Consider the following 24,153-nt stretch of genomic DNA (forward strand, 5'->3'; position numbering starts at 1 on the left):
CCTTTATTTTAAACTCTTTATTCAGCAGAGATGTGCTCGTGTTATTAATTAAAGGTTCTAATTTCACATTTGTGCGCTCTGCTAAAAGCAGGGTGCAGATGTTAATGACACCTCTCGTCATATCTTTCACCGACTAGTTTAATGACACACTTGATTCTGTTTAAAGGCCAAAAGCATAAAGAACCAGGAGGGAGCTGCAGACAGTGAGTGAAGTCATTGACTCAGATGTGACACACACACACAAACACACACACACACACACACACACACACACACACACACACACACACACACACACACACACACACACACCGGTAAGTGGTTTTGTTGCAGCCCCTCACATCTGCCAAAAGCTCCATCTCTTCTCAGATGTCTGCTCCAACTCTTGTCTCGTATTATAAATGACTGCCGTGTGACTGATGAGCGACTCCAAAGACAAAGAGAACAACTTTGTGTTTGTGTCCTTGTGACTGAAAGAGAGATAGCAGACGGGTCATTTATCAAGGGGTTCACATGTAGAGAAATTAAGAGGAATAAGAGGAACTTCAAAAAACAGAATATGCTGATTCTTCGTACAATTATGTCTGAAATGTATTTGACTTTTTTTTTAATTATCATACTTTAAAGGAGCAATATGTATCATAAAGTGACCTTATGATCAGACATTAAGGAAACATGCTATGTTGAAGTGCTTCTCTGACAACAATGCAGCAGCCAGTATGTCCTCCTTCTAACTTTAGATTCTGGTCCTGAATGCTCTGGATTTGTTTGGACCAGAGAAGGTAGGCGGTTTTAAGGAGACCCCCCCCGCCGTTTTGGACGCCCCTCGGTTTGTCAGATATGAGAGCAGTTATCAGGTCAACAGGTGTTGCAGTGATGGAAGCGGGCAAGAGAAGTGGTTCAGATAGAAGTGATTGTACCCGACCTAAAAAGCCTCTGCATGTTTCTAATAAGCTCCACGAGCAGAAACGTGCTCAAACTAGGATCAATATTGGAGATGCTTTTGAAAAATGGAGAGAGGTTAGAACACAGAAAGGTTTACAGACCCATGCAGAGCTGGATAAACACTGAAGCTTCAGAGTCCACCACATGGTGACCTGAGTGAGCATCGACTCTAGTGAGGAGGGGGGGAGACAGCTCTCTACTATGTTTTTAAATCAGACTGCAGTACCCATTTTAAACACTAGGTGTCAGAGTTACATATTAGCCTTTAAAATTAACCTGACACTTCACACTCTGGTGTTCGGATAACATCTTGTGTTTTCAGGGATAACGACTAATAATGAACTACCTCTAATACTGTAGTAATTGCAAATAATAGTTTTGGTATCGGTCCCTGGCACTGCTTATGTAGTTTCATGTCTGAGGAAGTTTGTCATTGTTGTGCCAAGAATATCATGCACCTCACAGGACAATGCAAAACATGGCAGACTCAATTTCAGGCCATATTAATGCAAGCTAATGAGAATGTGTCTTCTGTGAGGGGGAGCCATAACAGAAGTTGGTTTTACAAATGAGCAGTTGAACTCAGAAACTGTCTGTGTGCACCAAAGCGCACCAATCCAAATTCTGACATAATGTTGATTTAATATCCCTAATATCCCTTTCCACCTCAGTAATGTTCACGTATTGTGGTTGTTTAGAAGCCAAGAGTTTTTTTTTATTATTATTACATTTTTAAAATAACATTGACATAAAACATGTTTGGGAAAAAAATTAATATGTATTTGGATTTTCTAGTTCAGTGTAGCTTTAGGGGAGCTGTCATTCTCCCCTAAAGCATGACATATATAGTTTATGCTAAGCATGTAGCATTCATAATGTAAAAAAAAAACTACTTTAGGTAACTTTCCACCTCAGTAGTTTGAGCCATGGTTTCAAAACACCCACAATAAATGAACACTGTCAACAACCACTGCTGCTACATCCGTCTGAGAAAAAACATAACGAGGCTACAAAATGCTAATGACTTTCTGTGCTGGGAAAACTAATTACGCTGATGCTTTCCGATCCAAAACCAATTTATTGACTTTAGCACATTTTCCAGTTCCTAACAGACAGTGCCCCAGCCTACTTAATAGAGACACATTTATCTCTGTGCTCATTGAAGCTTTTGTTTGTTTTGTTGTGTAACAAGAACACAAGACGCTAATTGGGAGTTGGGTCTCTTTAGGAAATTGCAGGGTGTCAAACTGTGTTGTCAGACCTCAAACAACAGCTTTTTGCTGATGATTATACCTCACTGAAAATGATTTACACACACACAGGTTTGAAAAGGGAATGGCAGCACACACAACATTTTCAGGTGTCTAATTAATAACTCTCAGTGTGTTCAGAATAAGCAAATGTGCTAAAACATTCAAACAAGCCATCCATTATCTTTACCACATTTGCCATTCGGGGTCGCGGGGGGCTGGAGATGAACCCAGCTTTTTTTTTTTAACTGCTTTTTATACATTTATTAGATAGACAGGACAGCGGATAATAGTTGGAAATCGGAGAGAGAGAGAGGTGGGAACGACACGTTGGAAAGCGGCCACAGGCCATACCTGAACCATGCTGACCACCCGTTCACTTTGAACGTCTATGGTGGCCGTAGATGATTTCACCTTTTCAGCAGATTAATGCACACTGGGATCGTGAATCCTGTGCTTGTCCATCATCCTGGCTGTTGTAGTTTAAGAAATATTACATCCTAGCTAATGGGACACAATGTTTGGTCATCTTTAAGGCCTCAGTAGTTTTTAGGTGTCCCACAGGGATCAACGCTAAGACCCTAAATTATTTAAATTTCTATGTGACCATAGCTTTAGTTGTACATATTTATAAAGCAGGCCTGTCTCATAAAGACATAAACAGGCTGTGCAGTTTATGTGGATATGCAATTGATTGCAAAATTGGAGATTAGGAGTAGCAGAAGACCGAAGTGTCCTTCATGTGAGATTTGACGTTCTTTCTAATCACAAGTCTGACGAATAATCTATACTTTATTAAACAAAAGATAAACCAAGTTATAGGGAAATGTTTATAATTCTTCATAATTATTTTAGAAGTCCAGAAAAGAAAAGGTATGTATAAAAGACAGAAAAACAACTGTGAAAATGAAATAGATCAGGTGTGAATTTGTAGAGTAACCTTTAGGAAAAATAAATAAACAAGAGGTCCAATTTTTCTTTTAAGGAAATGTGGGATACAAATGATAAGACAGATTGAAGCTGGAATGTGTTTGAAGAAAATGAATTTCAATTCAATATATACACAAGCCAAACCTCCTCAAATCGAAAGATGCAAATATAGAAAGGCATGCTGAGGTTGAATAAACTTCTGGGCCAAATTCAATCCCCTGCAGATTTATGAAAGCAGATGAGACATATTGTCATTTCGGTGCAGCCTCCTTTGGTTAGCGTGGTGGAAACAGAGGGAAAAAATAAAAATGAGGAAAGATGGCTTTTATTGCGGTGGTACAGAACACAGCAGACATTAGAAAACATGATTTCTTTCACTGCCTGCAAATACAAAATCTGTTTTCAGCCTCATCCAAAATCCAATCATGGTCTTTATGGGAAGTTCTATTGAATGAGCAGCAGCCCTGCCACTGTTTAAACCATCCTTCAGGACGCACAAAGCCAGACTCCCTCACTGCAGAGAAGCTATTAGACGGGAAGTTTTCAGAGCTCTGGAGTCCAGACATGTTCAGTTTGCTCTGCACAGACACACCATGACTTAAAACCAGAACATATTCAGCTCTGAGGACAATTATGGTCATTTGAACACACTCTAACATTTCTTAATTTTTATAATCAAAGAACATTACAAACCCTTAAAAAATAATATTGTCTTATATTATGTAAGTCTTTCTTACCCAGGTTAACTGTAGTCTCAGACTCAGTGGAGAGCCTTGTATTGTGAGAAAGCAGTGAATGCACCGTCATCACTGTTCCTTGAAAGACAAAGTGACTTTGCATAAGGGTATGGGACAGCAGTTCATTTTCATGAGAAAGGCCAAGCGATGCCCCGAGCTGCAGCCTCATTACCAGCAGGAGGTGAGCTCTATTTATGGACACACTTGTTATATATGCACATACCAAACAGACTGAAAGAAATCCTCGTTAAACAACGGCGAGTGGTGCAGCCGAGGCACACTGTACCATCCGAGCCTCAGGAGCTCTTATCTGCATATGAATAGTTTGCAAGATGCACTCATTAGCATTTTGATGGGTTGAAAATTGAAGACATAAACAAGTAAACATGTATATTCAAACATGCCGGACAAATACTGTGTGCATTTAAAATATACACATTGCCATGTTGAACCTTTGAATGAGCTGATGTTAGAGGTTGAAGACATTTAAATGCCAGTCGGATTCAGGTCATCAGTAGTTTGCATCCTTATCATGTTAAATGTAAATACTAACATTTGGACCTTTGTTCAACATTTTCCTATGCAGATTTCACTGACTGGCTTTAACAAACTGCTGCAACACGTATGAGCCAGTTCAGCCAGGAGACTCTGCAGCTAAAAGCAAATCAAAGAAGACACAAGCGAGAGCAAATGTTTGAGCCATGGCAGGCAGTGTGATTACTTAATGGCTATCCTCTGTCAATGAATAGTATTGACCAACTTTTTGAGCTTTCAATGTGACCAGCGGTTAGTTATAGAATGTCAAACAGAGATCAGGAATTACAAAACAACAAGAGGGAGTGAGAGAAAGCTTGTGAGAGAGTGACGGGTTTCTTTACAGACAGTCTGATTGCCTCAGGAAAGGTCAGACAAGATCTGACACAGTCCATGACTCTCAGCTCAGGTTCACCTCTTTGTCTGGAACGGCTTAACTTCTTCACAACACAACAGGAGTTAGACGGTGACCCTTCACCCTCCTCTCTGCCCTTAAAGCCTCACAAACACTTACCCTCTGCTATGTATAACCATTAATTTACTGCCCCCTGGGCTCTTCTGTCTATGACTATTGATCACACCGCGCTCTCTGCGCTAATTTAGTGCCCATGATACAGTCTGTCATGAAGGATGCAGGAAGTATTGATTCAGGTGCAGTTGTGCTCAGGGCGCTGCTGCAGCATCGTTCTACAGCGAGGCTCTAATTAAGTTTGAATCGCTCGCAGCGCTGCGTTCAGATGTGTCCGAGCCCTGCTCTATTTTACCCTGAAACTGCTTCTGTGGCTCCATGTGGTGTATGGAGTTATTATTGTTAAAGAACTATTTGCAAAGGCGTAAGCAGTTCCACAAATGCATACACAGATCTGAAAATATGTACAGCAATACATAAGTACTTATGGCTGAAAAGAGTGTTTTTGCTCTAAAAACACAGTCATGACTCATAGCTGAGGCAGGCCTCTCAATTGGCTGTCTGTAGCAAGTGACTTTTACTTCCAGTGCAAGATCCACAAATGTGTAAGCAATTCACACATGCATGTGGCGAGGGTTTGTAAACCCTGAGCTCAGGCTCACAGGCTTACCGTACATTACTTTTGTCCGCCATGCCTCTCTTGTCATTGTTGAATGAATTGAGGAGTCATTTCAATCCAGTCAGATGGGATCATTTATTCTGGATAGAATGTCAAGGGTTTCCTTTAATTGTATCACACATATTATGCAAAATACATTTCACCATATTTCTCTAACTCTAATATGTGTCTCTAGTCCGTCTACAAACCCCCCAATGATGAGAAAAGTCCATCCTCTCTGTCTTCTGCCTGCTCCACTTTTCAGAAAATGTGTGCTAAAACAGGCCTTTTGGATATTTTCCCTTCATGACATCACAAAGGGCAGTAGCCCCTCCCCCAGGTGGGTGACACTCCCACAGCTAGGTGTTTGTTCTGCCCTCTGAGTCTGCCTTCTCACCGTAAACAATAGGACACAGAGCAAGAAAGCACAGAGTACACCCAAATCCTTTCAGAGAGGGGGCGTGGTCAGACACATCTCATTTACATATTTAAAGGTACAGACACAGAAACAGCCTGTTCTGAGCAGGGCTGAAATAGAGGGGTTTATAGACATGATGAAATACAGGATCAGAGTGGATTTAGAACAAGAAACTTCACAGACATGTTTTGAGGAGCTCTGAGACTTATTTACACTGGTTGAAGAGGAGGAGAATATGTGACCTTTAAAGTTTTACAGATATTACATAGTTAGATAAAACACAGGTTTTTACACTAGGAGTTGTATTGTAGAGTCGAAACATTAAAATTCAAACAAATATGTAAAAATAATGATAATAATTCAAACAATATAGCAGGACTGAAATGTCCTCTAGCTCTCAGCAGCAGTCAGGACGTTTGTTTCTAATATTAGATCAGAGAGTGAAGTAGTTTAGTTTCACTTCTCCTTCCATGTGTTCATTGTTAATGCGGCTCTGCTGCCCCCCAGTGGCTCTCTGAGGAAGTGGCCAAACTATAGAAATATTTGCTAAGTTATTCAATGAGACAAAAATGAAACAGGTTGCAGGGAAATTGTAAAGTAATTACAACACGGTAGAATTATGATTTAAAAATGCTTTTTAAAAAATCAACATTGGGGCGCTGGTGGCTCAGTGGTTAGTGCGTGCGCCCCATGTATGGAGGCTGTAATCCTCCAAGCGGGCGGTCCAGGTTTAAATCTGCCCTGTGGCTCCTTTCCCACATGTCATTCCCTACTTTCTCTCTCTCCCTGTTTTCTGCCTCTGTCTACTGTCCTGTCTTGAAATTGAGGCATAGAAAGCCCAAAAATAAACCTTAAAAAAAAAGAACTAATTCAAGGTGATGGCAGAAATACGACCATTACAACACCGAGGCATGAAGGGAACAAAAGCAGCTTTCCAAAGCAGGACATCATCATCATACATTCATGTGCAATAAAACAGTGCATGAATATAGAAGTGAGGTCAGAACATGAATTATAAAATGTGTTGTTTTAACAGATTACATCAAATATAAAAGTCAGCTTAATGAGTAAAAGTGTTTCTCAGTCGGCGATGCACACAAAGATAATGCACCGCCTACTACAGCCCAAAATCAGTGTGGTGCAGTATCTACTGGAGCTCTACTGAATACAACAACAACAACAACAACAATAAATCAAAGTAAGAGGTAGGCATCGAAGGTTTATTGGAACATCTTCAACTGTGAAAAGTTCATCTTCATCGTCATTGTTTTACATCTGTATTCTGTATTCATTCATGCCTGAGAGAAACGCTCTCCTGGGAGAGAGAGTTGAGAAGATCTGAGTTTCTGTGCATGTGTGACTTTGAGTTAAACATTCATCCTCTCTCTTCTTTTAAATGCAACGTTAGGAGCCAAACCTTTTAATTATCTGGGGTGTTTTTTATTTTTATTATCTTTACAGTCTGTGGTGGACAAAACATTCATTCAAGCAGCGAGGGAACGAGCAGAACAAAAAGATTCTTCTCTTCCATTTTCAATCTGAGACCAGAGTTGGTGTTTCAGGCTCTCGTTGTTATCCAGGTGGTAAGACGAGAAGAGGCCTGAGTGCTGCATGGAGATGATTAATATATGACCTCTGGACATTTATGCACTAAAGCTACAAGTGCAGAGTGTGTGAGTGTGTGTGTGTGTGTGTGGGGGGGGGGTTAAGTTCCTGCACAGATCTGTCTCACTGCATGAAGAACAAGTGAACACCAGCAGGTACACATGTGGTCTGATGTGAAGAAGGAGGTGACAGACATAATAAGTTTAAAAAGGAATTAAAGTTAGACTTTGTTAGTGCAGCGATCTAAACATGGCTTGTGTCTTATATCTTTAGTAAGATGGTAAAACATGCAATCATCAGACTTAGTACGTTTCTTTTACATTGTTTTTTTCTCTTGTTTTAAACAAAACTACACTAAACTACAAAAAAGAAACGACTGAGAACAAGATGAAGAAAACTGCAGGACAGAGTCAAAGACACATTTCCCCTTTGGAGACAATGAAGAAGATCTTATCTTAAGGTGTATCTACCACGACAGATAATTCACAAAATCCAATCTGGGTAGGAATCAGAAGTAATCAGTCAGTCCTACAATCACATATAAAACAAAACAGAGGAGGAAAATAAATAAATAAAGTGAAAAAAACTACAGGACTACATTTTAAACGGTTACAAAGAGTATCTAGGAGAAGCCCCATTGTTTTGGTTGTTGATGATCCTCGTCTACTTGGCGATATTTATTCTACAATCGTGTGTTGATCTCCAATCTGGTAAAGAACGTTTATTTTCCTCTTATCTTGCAGCACAACGATCTTTATCTTTGTGTTTTTTCTCAGAAACGACATAGTCACCGATAATGACAAAGTGTTTACTACGATTATCATGTTTGAGAGTGTGTGTGTGTGTGTGTGTGTGTGTGTGTGTGTGTGTGACAGTCTGCCTGTCGGTCTCTGAAGCTCAGGACTCAGCCGCTCATCTCCTCCTGGATCTCCTCAGCAAGGACCTGAAAAGAAACGACAACAGAGGGAAGAGTAACTACAAAAATATTCAAAAAGAAAAAGAACACCAGTATTTTGTAAAGAATATGTGTGTAATATTTACAGTCTATGGTCGTGTGTCATATTTTATTTCTTTAAGAATGAGCAGAGAGAGCATGAACTAAATCATTTTTAAGATTGACAAGAAATTACAGAAACGTTATTAGTCCATAAAGCTCTCAATGGTTCAGCTCCTCAGTAGATTTCTGATTTGCTCACAGACTACAACCCGACCCGGCCCCTCAAGTGGAGGTCTTATAGGCGTACCCAGAATTATATCAATGTCCGGAGAGGGGACCTTTAGTGACTGCGGTCCTTCTCTCTGGAACAAACTACCTGCTGACCTGATCCATCACAACTGTCTCTACTTTTAAAGCTAAACTCAAAACCTATCTATTCAACCAAGTATATGAATAGTTACTCTTTGTATATGTATGTGTGTGTGTGTGTGTGTGTGTGTGTGTGTGTGTGTGTGTGTGTGTGTGTGTGTGTGTGTGTATTGCTTTGCAGTTTGCAGTTTGAATCAAACACGGACAACGAGGTCAAAAGGAACCAATGAGATACCCCATTTGAGTTAGCGAGTGCCTGCAGCATCTGTTGCACAAACTGCTGCTGCTGCTCTGTCACCGTGGCAACCCCAGGGCCACTTCCTGATTGGTCGTTACGGACACAGTCGGATGCTGGAGCAGCATCGACAAAGCAGGTTCCAGTGTCTCCCGGTCCAGACCTACAGGACGGACATGTGCTGATGAATACTGAGAAGTTTAACTGAATCTTCAACTCTCAGTGCTCCTTCAAACCGAACACTTACAGGTATATTTTAGGACGTGCACTGTGTGTGTGTTTCTGTTGTGTACCTATACTCACATGGGCATCAGTGCAGGAGCCTCTGCAGCCAGAGTCTGAAGAGCCTGCTGGATCTGAAGCAGAGCCTCCATGGCTCTGGGATTCAACATGGCTGACAGTAGCTCTGGACTCTGCATCTGCATTTTGATTAACATTACTCATGAATAGGGGGGAAGCTGCAGGGTAACTGAAGATACGACACCATACAATACAATATGATGCAGTACAACACGATGTGGTGCCATAACAGTAATATCACGATTTAGCATTATGCAAGTCAATCAAAGGATGGTATATCGAAATAACTCCATGATTCTAAATGTCCCTAAAAAGGTGCAAAATTTACATTTGAATTCACTGTAAGTTGGTGTCACTTTCACCTCTTATCACGCTTTATCATTCAACATCTCTTCAACACTGTTGGACATTTTACTGATGTCTTCTCCTTCTTCTTTGGCCAATTAACTCCCACAGTGTTACCCTCATTTGTTTAATAAGCCAGCGTGAGGAGACATGACGAAGTGACATGGTGAGTCTTATTGGCAGGGAAATGTGTTTGCGGTTCCACTTTTATTTAAAAAAAAAAAAAATTAAATATAGATATTAATCCTTAAAAAATATGTAACACAAAAATCAAGCAGATGATACATTGCCAGGTCTGCATGTTGTCGCACCCTTCATCATGACGATAATGATCATAAACATGATTGAGTTTGAGTGGAGATCCATGGAGTTTGTTTCTTGCAACATGACTTTTAAAAAGATCGACAAGGATATTCTCATGGTGGGAAAAATGATGTTGCTCAACTAAATAATGGACGTAATGGGTCCAATGTTGAGAAAATCCTGAACCTATATATTTCATTGTTGCATGATATGAGAGTGTGGAGTCACCTGTTACATGATATGAGAGTGTGGAGTCACCTGTTTCATGATATAAGAGTGTGGAGTCACCTGTTTCATGATATAAGAGTGTGGAGTCACCTGTTTCATGATATAAGAGTGTGGAGTCACCTGTTTCATGATATGAGAGTGTGGAGTCACCTGTTACATGATATGAGAGTGTGGAGTCACCTGTTACATGATATGAGAGTGTGGAGTCACCTGTTACATGATATAAGAGTGTGGAGTCACCTGTTACATGATGTGAGAGTGTGGAGTCACCTGTTTCATGATATGAGAGTGTGGAGTCACCTGTTACATGATGTGAGAGTGTGGAGTCACCTGTTTCATGATATGAGAGTGTGGAGTCACCTGTTACATGATGTGAGAGTGTGGAGTCACCTGTTTCATGATATGAGAGTGTGGAGTCACCTGTTTCATGATGAGAGAGTGTGGAGTCACCTGTTACATGATATGAGAGTGTGGAGTCACCTGTTACATGATATGAGAGTGTGGAGTCACCTGTTACATGATGTGAGAGTGTGGAGTCACCTGTTACATGATGTGAGAGTGTGGAGTCACCTGTTACATGATGTGAGAGTGTGGAGTCACCTGTTTCATGATATGAGAGTGTGGAGTCACCTGTTTCATGATATGAGAGTGTGGAGTCACCTGTTACATGATGTGAGAGTGTGGAGTCACCTGTTTCATGATGTGAGAGTGTGGAGTCACCTGTTACATGATGTGAGAGTGTGGAGTCACCTGTTTCATGATGAGAGTGTGGAGTCACCTGTTACATGATGTGAGAGTGTGGAGTCACCTGTTACATGATATGAGAGTGTGGAGTCACCTGTTACATGATATGAGAGTGTGGAGTCACCTGTTTCATGATATGAGAGTGTGGAGTCACCTGTTTCATGATATGAGAGTGTGGAGTCACCTGTTACATGATATGAGAGTGTGGAGTCACCTGTTACATGATGTGAGAGTGTGGAGTCACCTGTTTCATGATATGAGAGTGTGGAGTCACCTGCTGCAGGTAGAGCGGGATCTGCTGTCTGATCTGCTGCTGCAGCAGAGGATTCCCTGAGAACAAAGGATGGCTCAGCAGCATCTGAAACAGGAAGAACATGAAGCTGTAAAGAGTTAAGTGGAGGATGGTTGCCCAGTTCTCGACCTGTAGTTTGCAGCCAGTGGGATTTTGTGAACGCTTCAGACACCCATAGACCTACAGTCAATGTGAGTGTGATTGATGGGAGGAAGTAAATGTTCTGCAGTTGCCGAGTGATCTGATTGCCTGTTACGAGTTCCCTGATGTGCACGAGTGTGGGTCACCTGTGCAGCCAGCTCCGGGTTTTGGCTGAGGCAGTTCAGGAGGCTGCTGACATACGGCCCGGACAGCAGGCTCTCCATCAGACCTGGACTGGCTGTGATCTCCTCCATCAGTGACTGCATGCCTGAGAGGAGGAGAAGAAGAAGAAGAAGAAGAAGAAGAAGAAGAAGAAGAAGAAGAAGAAGAAGAAGAGAGGGCACAGGCACAAGATGAGGGAAATGTACACATTATGTTAGAGTTCAGTCATTTAAAACATGGTGGCTTTGGAATGAAAGAGCATCATTAAACTTCACGCCTGCACAAAAATGGAAAATCTATTTGTACAACTTTTTTTGCCCACATGCCCTCCTGGAAATTTCTAGAAATCTCATGATGGCCTGCATCTGAAATGTTCATTGAGTCGCTCTGTCACACTCGTCCCTCACATTTGTTAGGTTTCTTAAAATGAGATCTTTATCTTCATACAAGAAACTTAAGTCAACTTTGCCGGCAATTCAGGCGGCACCAGATGGCCTAGCGGTTATGTCGCATGTCCGCGTACGGAGGTCAAAGTCCTCATGGTGGTTTGCCGTAGGTTCGAGTCCCACCTTGGCTCTTTGCTGCATGTCGTCCTCATCTCTCTCCTGCTAATATTTCCTGTCTCTCTTCAGCTGCTCTGTCTAATAAAAGCAGAAAGGCCCCCAAAAAACTTAAACAAAAAGCAATTCAGGCCTTGTGTTTCACCTTTAATCTCTTGAAACAACATGTTCAAATAGACTTGACAGATGAATGTGGCTGACTTTAAGTGTGATGAGATATTTATGACTAGAAATTTAACAAATAAACCTGCTAAGATTTGAGTTTTTGCAGTGTGTGTGTGTGAGATTTAAGAAGTGTGAAAAGGCAGAAAATAAGAGTGTGTAGGAGGAGGGATGTTCATGTTCAGGAGTTCTTACCCAGGCAGAGGGGAGACTTTGGAGAAGGTGTGAAGTTATCAGGGTCAGGATCAGGGTCATCTGTAAGGTCTGACTGAACCACTTCTGAAGCTGGATCAGTCGTGGGAGCAGCAGGAGGCCTGAGGAGGACAGACTTAGTCAGAATCTGAAGCACTGTGGGGTGGATTCATGGAACAGTCTGAAGATTAAACTCAAGCAGAGCGACGGATTGTGAAAGCATGTTTTTATAAAGAGACTCGGGCGGCTGTGGCTCTGTCGTCATCTCTCAACCGAAAGGCCGAGGGTTTGATCTCCAGCTCCTGCAACAACATGTCCGATGTGTCCTTGGATAAGACACTTAACACCGAATTGCTCCTTCTGCTCCTTCGGCTTCTTATACACAGCCTGTAGATTATTCAGTAAACATAGTAAAAATATAGATCCTACACAAGAGCACGCAGAACAGTGAGGCGGATAATGGATTCTAGACGAGTGATTAGTTTGGAGGTTAAAAGAAAGCAGGAAGAGATCTTTGGTTTTGAAAACCTACTTAAACATGCAAGATCAGCCAAGAGGTGAGAACTCCCTGTTTGTCCACAAGGGGGCGACAAAATCAACACACAGGACCTAAACCAAAATAGTAGTTCAGCTTTTTATTGGACCCTTTTTACCTGAAGCCCTACAAGGGAACTTACCTTAGAAAACAAACGATACAAATAAATAAAAACAATTTCAATACAATATGAAAAGGCTACAGAATTTATAGGCAAACTAAGTTAAAAGGAAAACATCTGCCCTAAAAGTTAGATTTTGTGGAGTGAGATGATGGATTGTTTTTGCAGGATGTGATCTTTGCCATACAATTACATTTTAAATTAGATCTTTTATTATTATTATTATTATTATTATTGTTATTATTGTTGTGACTGGGTTGTTTCTGTGTACCTTTGCACCATGCAGAGGCTGACTGAGCCGTCTGCTGCTTTCAGGTGACTCAGGATTTCTGAGTCTCTGAGGACACGGCCGGAGTGAATCAGCACCAGCCGCTGTGCCGGGACCTCCAGGCGCCCTGCTAGTCCACATTTCAGCTGTACACACACACACACACACACACACACACACACACACAGAGAGAGAGAGAGACACACAATTACATTTAACTGTGTTACCCCAAAAGGTTACCTCATACTCCCACAGCTCCACGCGCAGCCATCAGTAGGACCAATAATCTGCTGACCTGTGTGACGGTGCAGTTTCCTCTGACGGAGAACTCTTTGCTCTTCGTCAGACTCTTCACAGAAACGTGGATCATTTGAGACCCCTGAGCTTCAGTCGGGGCTCCAGGTTCGTCCTGTGCTGTGCCCGACATCCCTCAGTCCTTCCCGGGATGTGAACGGAGAGGAGCCGGAGAGGAGGAGGAGGAGGAAGAGGACACAGTCCCGGTGTTATGACTCGACAAGAAGTGGTGCGGTGACCCGAGGACGCAGGGTGATGTCAACACAGGAACTACAACTTTTAAAGTAATTCTTCCTTTTATTTAATGTAAAGTTTTAACGCGGATAAAACAGCAGCTAGTCATGATTGAATTATTTGATCACACAATCCTAACTCAATAGTGCACAACAAAATATGAAATTAGGTCACAACTTAAAACTAAGAAATATGTTCTGATTTATTTTTTGACTCCTTTTGAGTACATTTTAATTGTTTTTACAGACTTGGTCAAGCATTATTATCTACATTTCTCCAAGATAGCTGCACGATGGGTCCCAAGGTAAGGAAGCCCAAAGTGGACATGCATTCATGCTTTTTATTTTCTCAGTTTTTCTCTGATTATGAGTCATTTCTGGTTATTCTTGAGATCTGGACTCTTTTTTTCCCATCTTGTATCCACGCAGTGATGATTATCGAGTCTGTCGGCTCTGGGCAAAAATCAATTGGGGGCCCTTCCAACCAGCATTCAAATGCTGCTTGGGGCCCCCTACTGGTCTGGGGCTCCTAGCAGTTGCTGCCAAAGAGCAAAGCAAACAGAAATAGGCTTAACTTACCTCATAGTGTGGGAAGCAACAGCATGTCATTCACAGTTTTGTTCTTCTCGATCAGGGGTGTTCAATTAAAATTCAAAGAGGTCCCGTTAGAGACAATGTGTCTCTCGTCTTGGTTTTCCTCTCCTCCTCTGTGTAGCCTACTGTTTATTGTTCCTGACTCTAATGCACAGATTTGATTGGCTGAGTATCATTACAACACATGCAATTGGTTTGGGAGTGTCAGCCAGTACCATGAAGACGATAAAAACTGTGCTGGATAAAATTTAAATATTCTCACTAATTTCTCAGTTACAGGTCTGGGTCCGGATAGGACGGCTTCTAGGTCTGGACACTCCTGTTCTACATGACCAGAAAATTATCCCTATATCACGAGAAAAACCAGCTTTCATATCTGTGATGATTCATGAATCTGGTTTACTGGGAAAACCAGCTTTGTCATGCCAAGATAACGACAGAAATGAGATAACATGCAGGGTGGATGCATCAGCTTTGGGCTTCTGTACCAAAATGCAACATCATTTATAAGACTAAATTATTCTGCACCAACCTCCGGGAGCCATTCCTGATCTGTGAAACTTAAAATGATCAGTGGAAGGAAACAAGTGTCTCTCAAACTCAGAAACAATAACCAGAAGATCTACAAGCGCCCATAACTCTTTAACATCAAAATAAACACCGAAGTGGGAATCACCTTTCACTGAAAAAGTATTTTATTTACTTGACAGTTTGAAAGAAAGAAAAAAAACAGAACGAAAACATACATTTCATTTCTGTCAGTTTGGAGGTGAAGCCAAACAAAGATCAGGCACACAATCCCTCCTGCTGCACCACAGATGCAGTGACACACCTGTGCCTGCAGGGGGCAGCATTGTAAGTAAAGACTTTTAACACAGTTCAGAAACTTCTCTTCAGAACGTCTGGTCTTCTTAATCGCTTGTGTTTGTTTTACACCTTTTGTTTTCCTGCTTGGAGTGTAAGTTGTGTATATGAGTAATTACAGGGGCATGCATTTTATGCTGACATCAAGTCCAAGCTAAAAAAAAAAAAACATAAAAGAAAGAGGACCCTGCTTGTGATCATTATTGTTTTTCTTCATTTGTTCGTTCATTCTTTTTTTGCATTAACTTCTGAAACATTCATAGATCCGCGTCGGAGCCTTTCTTCCCTTTCTTGTTACCCTGCCGACAAAGAGAAGCCAGAAAGTTCACAGTTATTGACAAAAACAAGAACATCTACTGAGCCAAGTGAAGTTAGAGTTGGATAAAAAAAAAAATCATGATAGAAAAAAAAAATTTCGCTATTAAAAATTAGAAAAGAATTAATGGTTGAATTTTTCTGAACCAAAACTTATCCTAATTCTTCCCTGATCTCAGATTGCTTAAAAGAACAAAAACTAATCTATTGTGACTTTTCTTTGTGCTGCAGCTTACTTTTACTGCAACTTCCCTCTGCTTGCTCCTTTTTTCTGTGGTATAGACAGGAATACAGGGACCATGTATGCAGATGAACACACACACAAACACACACAATCCCGCCTAAACATAGTTACACATCTCCTCTCTCTAAAACAGTCTGAGGTTTTCATTGTTACAGTGAAGCAGAGGTTAACGAGCGAGCATGTGTCAGTGTTAGTGATCTCACCTGATGTTTCGGTTGTTCTGACTGCAGACCTTTGACTTTAGACCTTTCTTGCTCAAGGGCCCCGTGTAGTAATGATACCTAAGAATAAAAAAACAACAACATTAAAATGCAAACACGTGTACTAACGTGTCTACCTTCACCTTCCTCTGTCTCAGTCATACACACCTGTGATGATAGTTCTTCTTTTATATGTAGCAGCTCTTCTACCTGTAGGAGGATTTCTGCTTTGTCTTTCACTGAAGGAGAGGAAAGAGACACAGTCAGAAATCATCAGACGGATTGGTGTTAAATCTTCATGAGGCAAGAGAAGGGCGGATAAGAAGTCAGAGGACGGAGAGCGATCGAGTGAAATCCTGATAAAGTTCGACTCACTTTCTCCCTGTTGGAGCATCTTCAGCAGTTGAGAATTTCTCGCCTTCACCTCTTTGTATTTCAGCTGCGGGGATACAAAGAAGAAAAATCATTTATGGAGGGGAAGAGGATTGTGGGACAGGTACAGTGTAAGGCCCCGGGCAGGAGAGCGCTGGCTCTGCGCTTGATTGAAACGTTTGTGCGCTGAGAAGAAAAAGCGCTGCACGTCCGTCCTGTCTCTATGACAACAGGCTGTTGACAACGCCCGCTGTATGAGCGACACTGCTCTGTTACTTTTTCCTGCATGCTTTATTATTTAAGATCGTTTATTTCCCCGTTAAGACACGGAGCGAGGAGGATGCGAGTACAAGACACTAAGTGACTAAACTACATTTGGAAAAGAGCGCCGGTGACGTCAGCAGCGCCTTTCTGAAATGGTGAAAGGTTTTCAACTTGAGCGCTCAGAGCGGCCGCACATAGAAGGTGGAGAACTCAGAAAAAAGACACAGGGCGCTGTGCTTATTCTCCAGGCGGCTGCCGTCTGCTGCCAACGCTCTCCCTTCAAAAAGACGCTGGAGCTCCGATAAAGCACTAGGTGGACACGGGGCCCGAGTGGGATACCCTGCATATGCTGATACATAACTTCCTTTTTGAGTAGGCCCGCATGGTATGAGAAAAATAAGCCATGTGTGATCACTGTGAGCAGCAGATCGCAAGCTTGAGCTTCATCCGACTAAATCAAAATTGTGAGAAGGCATTGATGTTTCACACTGAACTATTGCTTATTTATTCTTTGAATGCTGACATGTGAGAGGTGTAAGTTAAGAATGCTCATATTATGATAACTGTGATTCATTGTGTCGTCCTTCTTTTCTTCCCCAGCAGACTGTTTATATCTTCAGTGTCGACAGAATTCTTAGCCGACTGTGTTGTCAACACTTTGAGAAAGCAAAACACAAAACAAAGAACCAAGTGCACGCTGACATTTCACTAAGACACTCTTTCCCAAGCTGCATTTTCTAAATCTGGGCCGAGAGAAGAACAAAAATCAGAGGTTACTTTTGATGAGAGCTTTGTTGTTAAAAACAGGTTTGTGCAGGGAGGAGTTAAAGGAAGAATATGTGATTTTTCACTCTTAAATGAGCAGAAATCAAATATATCCTCTGAAAATAACTCTGTGAGTCATGACTGTCTACATGACTCCAGAGTCCCGCTGTCTGTGATGTTGTCTGAGCCGTATCTTCACTTTGTTTACATCGCCGGGACGGCCGGCTGACTCCTCCCCTCGTGTATAAAAGTTTTTTAATTGAGGGACTAGAGAAAAGAAGAATAACATACTGTACTCACTTTGTTTAAATTTACATGCAGTGTGAAGATATGAGCATAATAAAGATCGCTAGCATTAGCATGCTAACACAACAATGCAGCGCCAGTTGTTTTGGTTTCATGCTGGTGCTCAAGGGCGACATCTGCTGGATCAAAAAATCACATATGAAGCCTTTAAAGTAGTCAGCGGTCTGCAGCGTTTAAACTCGATCTTTTAGAATCGTCTCTGCTAACGCACCTTAACCCAGGAGATACCAAATAGAGAACCACGTGTCTCAAACTATACGCTCATTGTGCCGATGGAAACGGAGACGGAGCAATTCTGGAAGATCAGACAGAGTTAGACATCTCCAGTGAAATGAAAGAAGGATAAGGTGCTTCTGACCACTCACCTCCCACTGTGAGATGGTCTTCTTTAGCTTATCGATTTCCTGGTCTTTTTTCTCCAGGTCGTACTTCAGCTGCTCCGCTCGGGGATCCTAACAAAATCAACAAGAGACAAAAGAGCTCAGTGAGGACGAACTCAGACATCACATCAAAGACCAAACGTTCTCCTTCATCTACATCTCCAACAAGCTCCCGTCTGTCTCAGTGAGGTTGAAAAGGTTACTTAAGAGACGTATATAAAAGATTCAGCATGATAGAAACACAGATTTTAAGATTCATAATAGAAGACTGTCAGCCAGGTGTGTTAAAGTAGACACCTGAGTGAGTATTTAGAGAACTGTGTGTGTTTCTGTACCGGCTCGTGTTCTGTGGACGTGTTGACTTCCTGTCCCTGGCTGTTGGTGTACTGCTCGCGTCTCTTCTCCTGCAGGACGATCCGACTGACGTCATCCTCCAGCTTGTTGAAAAAACGCTCCTCCTGCCCGCCTCCCAGCACTAAGTTAGCCGCTCTGGCATCCTGGAGAAGAAGACGGTCGATGTTTCAACATGACTATGCTACATTACAGATGACATCCATCCCACATTTATTCACAGGTCATTGATGAGTGTTTGCTTTATATGAACAAAAGATGCTTACGTCTTTCTCTTGTTTCCTACCTAAATGTTCTGCAAAGAGACAAAAACATTGACAGAAAGATTAACACTGCGGCACACCAGATCATAGTTTAATGAAACTAAATCATAAGTAGTTCTCACCTGCGCTGCCCTCCGCCTGGAAGTCCTGCAGGGAAACCGTCTTTTTGTCTTTCGCCTGCTGGTTCTTTTTTTTGTCCTTCTTCCCTCCGCCTTCTTTTCCTCCTCTGGACTTCGGTGAGGATGCGTTTGTGGGGTGCTGAGTGAAAGCACATGATCGGATGTTCAGTGATGCTTCTACTCTAGCATGTTTGATTTAAATGAAGCAGTGACTACGTCGTAAAAAAAAAGGATGACTCAGCGCTTTAAGGAGACGATGACGCATCAATACAGGGTGAGCAGTGGGAGATTAAAGTCGATCTTACCCTTGGCAGATAGTTAAATAGTAACTATGGCTATATGGGTCATCACATCAACTCATATACAGCAAAGTCAGCATTTTAACACAATTGTCCTTGTGTCATAAAACTTATGAACAAGAAAGCTGACCCAAACAAAAATGAAACAAATCGAGCTGTATGAGTCTGAACAGAAGAGAAATGGATTTTCATCTGGTGAAGAGTGAAAGGTTTGTCTTAGAGCGGTTAATTTCTCTTTGAAACCAAAGATCCTGGAAACAAAGAAGCTGAAGTGTTTCTTTAGCATCATCCCTCCGTGGTTTTACAGATTTAAGAATAGATTAATCAGGCTCTCTAAAAGGACTGGAGTGGACAGGGAATAAAAATGAGCTGTGTTTGATCGTCCTGCAGCTCATGATAAACTTCTTAAATCTTCATCTTATAATGCAACAAGCTGGAGCTGGGTCTTCTCTCCTCAGTCTGCTGCCCGGATGTCAACACGCGGTCTCATGGCCTCTTATAGGAGCAGATGGGTTTGGCAGTAATTTGAGATCATTAGAAGAGTGAAAATTCAAATCAAGTTGTTTTGTATACTGTGTCACGTTTAACTTGCAATTCCACCGGAGTAACGCGTAAACACATTCAGCGACAGGGATGTGGACGTTCACCTGCACAGAGGACCGACGGCTGGTGGCGCTAGCACAGCTAACCTTAGCCACACTCAGCAAACCAGTTATTGACGCTGAGATCTCATTTTCAGCCGTGTTAAATAAATGACGCTTGATTTTGAGTGTTTTCTGAGAGTTTTCTTAAGTTTAGAAGAGTTGACTACTCTGAGTTTAAATTGTAATCAAATTTAAATGTAGTTGCCTTTACCTGTTTCTGCTGTTCGAATTCCAGTTTGCTTAGAATCAAGGCCTTCTCCAGGTCTGCCTCGTACAGCTCAGAGGTTATCTACAGAGGAAGGAGGAACACACACGATGAAGAACTCCTGCTGGAGACACATGGTTGGTGTTGTCGGTGAGATCAGACATGAACTGTCAGTAAAATGCAGTCTCATCAGAAGAGGATAAAACACTCCTCAGCCAGCTCTCTACAACTCTCCTCTTTGTAAACACAGCTGCCAGAGCGGTGTCTTCCTGAACAGCACATCACCTACAGTACAGGTGTTGTTCTTTCTTACCTGCTCATCCCTCTGCTTCCACTGCTGCCACCCCTCTGCAGGCGGAGCGTGGTCCCCCCCTGCAGGACCGAGCAGTTCACCGGCAGCAGACAAACAGGGAGGCGGGGCACACGACTTCTGAGGAATCTTCTTGAAGGCCAAATTACGTAACTGATAGAAAGAGAGACATTCAAATAAAATGTTTATCACCATCAATGCTTCTACTTTTTAACTTTGTCTTGCGCTACTATTGTCTATTGTCTTTGAGTCAGGGTCCAATCCTCCCTCATGTAAACAGTTAGGCCCTTCAGATAAAAGCTTTTTCTTATTAGTTCAAGAGTTTAAGCTTAAGCATTATAATTAAATCTAATAAAACATCATCATAGCAAAATGTTTCTTATTAATACGATTAACATCTTGCAATTCTTGTTAAGTTACATCAAGGCTGAGATCTGTCACAATGTCAACTTTTCATGTCTTCATTAAATATTAACCAAAGTAATTTGTCTGAAAGGTTTAAAAAAATAAACAAGACCAGACTGAAAAACTCTTAAAAAGATTTGTTATAAAAGGAAGAAAAGCAGCCAATGTTTAATTGGTTAAGCTTAATGACTAATGTTTGACATTTCAGGTTAAAAATATGACTAACGTTGAATTATCTAGAAACACAACAGCTGCAGGTAGATTTCGTTAACACCCCACTTAACCGTTTATTTACCTGTAACTATGACCTACACACCTTGAAGTGTGTGTGTGTGTGTGTGTGTGTGTCTCTATCTATATAGGATAGGATAATACTTTATTGATCCCCAGAGGGGAAATTCGGGCGTTGCAGCAGCACAGAAAGGAAGCTCAAAATACAAAATACACATTAAACAGAATAGATAAATATAAATAAAAACAGGGTATATAAAAGTACAAAATGAATGATGAAGTTAACTATGCAGGGAATTGAGACAGTATGTGCAGAGAATGACAAGATAAAGTGACAAGTGATTAAAGTGACTTGGTTTGATAAATAGCAGCAAGTAATGTAAACAGCAGAGAAGAGAGGCAGTGTTGTACCACAGTAATGTAGAGTGCAGTTATATAATATAATGTAGTATAATATAATATAATATAGTGTAAGTATCTAAACACACAGGTAAGTAGGTAAGTCAGTCAGTCAATAGTTGACCTTCTTTCTTGGTTTAATTCTGTTTTCTTCTGAGTTTTTGGGGCGTTTGAGGGCAAGAAAGCGACATCTTTTGACGTTCCCTAACAAAGAATACATGAATGTCCATAATAAAGAACACACCTTACAACATACCTTATCTTAATGAGTGTGGGAGTGCTTGCTATAAACAGAAAACAAGGAACCCGATCAGTTCCGTTTCACCTGACAGCAGCCTCTACAGTTTCAGTTCAGGTGAAGTGAAACAACAACAACAGAGGAGAACAATAATTAGACTCCTCTACGGATCACCATCCAAAACACTCAAGAAACTTCGACACATTCAGAACCCCGCTGCTCGTCTCCTCACGCTCTCCCGCACCAGAGACCACGTCACCCCCACTGGCTCCCCGTCCCCCCAGCGTATCCACTTCAAACTCCTCATCCTCACCTACAAAGCCCTCCACAACCTGGCTCCCCCCTCCACCTGTCTGAGCTTCTCCACCAGCACTCTCAGGTCTGCAGATGCAAACCTCCCAAACCATCGGTCCTGGGGGGACAGGGTCTTCTCCCACCTTCTGGAACTCTCTCCCTAAAAACATCAGAGACTCCCCCACCCTCACTTCCAACAAGAAATCCCTAAAAACTCAGCTTTTCATCACCGCCTACAACCACTGACTCTCATCACTCTCTCGACACAACTTCTATTATGTTGTTTCCTGTCTTTGAGTGTTCAGAAAGATAAGTCATGATTGTGTGTGTGTGTAAAGATGAGGGGTCTCTAGTGTGTAAAGATGAGGGGTCTCTAGTGTGTAAAGATGAGGGGTCTCTAGTGTGTGAAGATGAGGGGTCTTCAGTGTGTAAAGATGAGGGGTCTTCAGTGTGTAAAGATGAGGGGTCTTCAGTGTGTAAAGGACAGGGGTCTTCAGTGTGTAAAGATGAGGGGTCTCTAGTGTGTGAAGATGAGGGGTCTCTAGTGTGTAAAGGACAGGGGTCTTCAGTGTGTAACGATGAGGGATCTTCAGTGTGTAAAGATGAGGGGTCTTCAGATGCCCCTGTGCCTGCTCACTCACCTCATTAGCCTCACTCTGCTGCTGCTCCTTCTTCTTCTTCTTCTTGTCTTTCTTCTTGTCGTTTAACTGACCACCTTTACCCCCCGCTGCCTTCCCTGGTCGGGGCTTCCCGGAGGAGTCCCGTCCTCCTTTGGTGCTGGTCTTCCCCGCGTCAGATCCGTCCGAGTCCGACTCCGAGTCTATCTGGAGCAGGGCGAAGCGGGAGGCGGTGGTGGGGACAGTGATCATCGCAGAAGACGCCATTTCTAAAGTAAAACTGATGAAAGAGAAAAAACAATAAAGAAGAAAAACGCAGTTAAGATAACTTAAAGACAAACACAAACCAAAGACTCAGCTTCTAGTTTATCAAATAAAATCAAACCTACGTCTCCTCTAACAGCTTTCTGTACAGAAACAGATGCATGATCATTATGTTGTTTAAATATAAGACAGAGATTTGAGCTGTAAAGTGTCTAACAGTCTTACAACAGGCTCAGCTAGCATTACATGGCAGCAACTTAACCTAGCTTAACATTTAGCCGGTTTTGTTAGCTTCTAAACAAGTACAACAAGAACAAAACGTGACAGTCGAGAACACGCGGAGGGACTCACGGGGGTCTTTTGTGTTCAAAACGGTCGCTGGTTGAATTTAAAGTGGAGAGTATTCACAAGAAAAAAGTTGCTGGAGAGTAGTTTCACCTGTTCGTAAAGGTGCTGTTGGTAACCGTAGGTTTGCTAACAGACTGAGTACGGCAGCTCGTCAGGACCAAAAAGCACAAAGACTCGTTTCTGCTGTTCTCAGACATTAGCGCACAAAATAAGTTGTTTTATTCTTATGATCTTATCCGATCTTTTTAGTGTCAAGTTTACATTATGCGCTATGTGTTATTTGAAGTAGGAATCAGAACATTTCCTGCAATTGATTATATTATTAGTCAAATTTACCAGTTTACAAAGCCACAGTTGTCATGGTGACAAGATGTCTTCCTCTGGACTGTTGTCATGGTGTTAGGTCTGTAATCGCAGACATGAGGTGTTCTTTCAGACAGAGGTAGATTTAATGTAAGTTATTTATTCTTTAAGTTAAAGCTCCTATAAGGAAAGGTTAATTTGTTTTGATTTTGGCGTCCCCTATGGATGGATAAAGCGCTGTGCCTTATTTGTTTGCTGATTTTGTGTAGGTAGGGATTAAAAAACATCATATTCTCCTTTCTTTAAAAGTCATTAAACCACTCATTAAGAATCTTTACCATGGAAAGAGGCTGATTCAACAGCGTGTCGCCACATACTCACAGGCAGACGTTTCTGGCATTAAAAATGACTTTTTAACAGTTAGTTACAACCACCATATCTGATTGGACAAGAGCTATAGCCTTAATATTTACAGTCTATGGTGAGGACACAGGACGACGTCACTGGGACCTTTCACGACGCATCTCTCACATCAGCCAGGAGTTCTGAATACTCTTAATTGACATTTACAGCTGATCGTGTTTGTCTATAATATTAACCGGTCTCATAACTCAGGATCCCACAACAGACTCTTATTTCACTGGTTTGATGA

General features: G+C 41.8%; 2 protein-coding genes across 4 annotated transcripts; both read right to left on the reverse strand.

Annotated features, from left to right (window-relative positions):
- Positions 1-7,080: 7,080 nt before the first annotated feature.
- On the reverse strand, positions 7,081-13,944 carry LOC132974652 (ubiquilin-1-like). 2 transcript variants are annotated; one of them, XM_061038854.1, is made up of 8 exons: positions 13,676-13,944; positions 13,384-13,526; positions 12,460-12,578; positions 11,527-11,648; positions 11,192-11,305; positions 9,331-9,446; positions 9,028-9,190; positions 7,081-8,429 (listed from the first exon to the last, which is right to left on the reverse strand). In XM_061038854.1, exons 1-8 carry the CDS (start codon positions 13,805-13,807, stop codon positions 8,391-8,393), a joined length of 948 nt encoding a protein of 315 aa, XP_060894837.1. In that variant the 5' UTR covers positions 13,808-13,944; the 3' UTR covers positions 7,081-8,390. The 2 variants fall into 2 exon arrangements, with proteins under 2 accessions (XP_060894837.1, XP_060894838.1); XM_061038855.1 differs by having other exon boundaries at positions 11,222-11,305; positions 13,676-13,943.
- A 1,229-nt stretch (positions 13,945-15,173) lies between these two features.
- gkap1 (G kinase anchoring protein 1) lies at positions 15,174-23,359 on the reverse strand. Of its 2 annotated transcripts, XM_061038857.1 has the most exons (13): positions 23,202-23,359; positions 22,611-22,866; positions 20,406-20,555; positions 20,099-20,176; positions 18,948-19,083; positions 18,829-18,857; positions 18,547-18,708; positions 18,197-18,283; positions 16,500-16,563; positions 16,293-16,363; positions 16,128-16,205; positions 15,917-15,951; positions 15,174-15,664 (listed from the first exon to the last, which is right to left on the reverse strand). In XM_061038857.1, the coding sequence occupies exons 2-12, from the start codon at positions 22,851-22,853 to the stop codon at positions 15,919-15,921; spliced, it is 1,131 nt and encodes a 376-aa protein (XP_060894840.1). In that variant the 5' UTR covers positions 22,854-22,866; positions 23,202-23,359; the 3' UTR covers positions 15,174-15,664; positions 15,917-15,918. The 2 variants fall into 2 exon arrangements, with proteins under 2 accessions (XP_060894840.1, XP_060894839.1); XM_061038856.1 differs by lacking the exon at positions 15,917-15,951.
- Positions 23,360-24,153: the final 794 nt, after the last annotated feature.

The sequence above is a fragment of the Labrus mixtus genome, chromosome 5 (genome assembly GCF_963584025.1).
Source record: "Labrus mixtus chromosome 5, fLabMix1.1, whole genome shotgun sequence".
Taxonomy (NCBI): domain Eukaryota; kingdom Metazoa; phylum Chordata; class Actinopteri; order Labriformes; family Labridae; genus Labrus; species Labrus mixtus.

Bases quoted from the DNA above. Each gene is read 5' to 3' on its own strand.
- LOC132974652 (XM_061038854.1), bottom strand. From the start codon at position 13,807: ATGTCGGGCACAGCACAGGACGAACCTGGAGCCCCGACTGAAGCTCAG. The intron at 12,579-13,383 runs GTACACAGAAAC...TGTCCTCCTCAG, and splicing joins AGCCTCTGCATGGTGCAAAG to GCCTCCTGCTGCTCCCACGA. The intron at 9,447-11,191 runs GTGACTCCACAC...ATCAAAATGCAG, and splicing joins ACTCTCATATCATGAAACAG to ATGCAGAGTCCAGAGCTACT.
- gkap1 (XM_061038856.1), bottom strand. From the start codon at position 22,853: ATGGCGTCTTCTGCGATGATCACTGTCCCCACCACCGCCTCCCGCTTC. The intron at 16,564-18,196 runs GTGAGTGGTCAG...GTATCCCCGCAG, and splicing joins AGACCATCTCACAGTGGGAG to CTGAAATACAAAGAGGTGAA. The intron at 15,665-16,127 runs GTGAGATCACTA...CTTTGTCGGCAG, and splicing joins CAGAACAACCGAAACATCAG to GGTAACAAGAAAGGGAAGAA.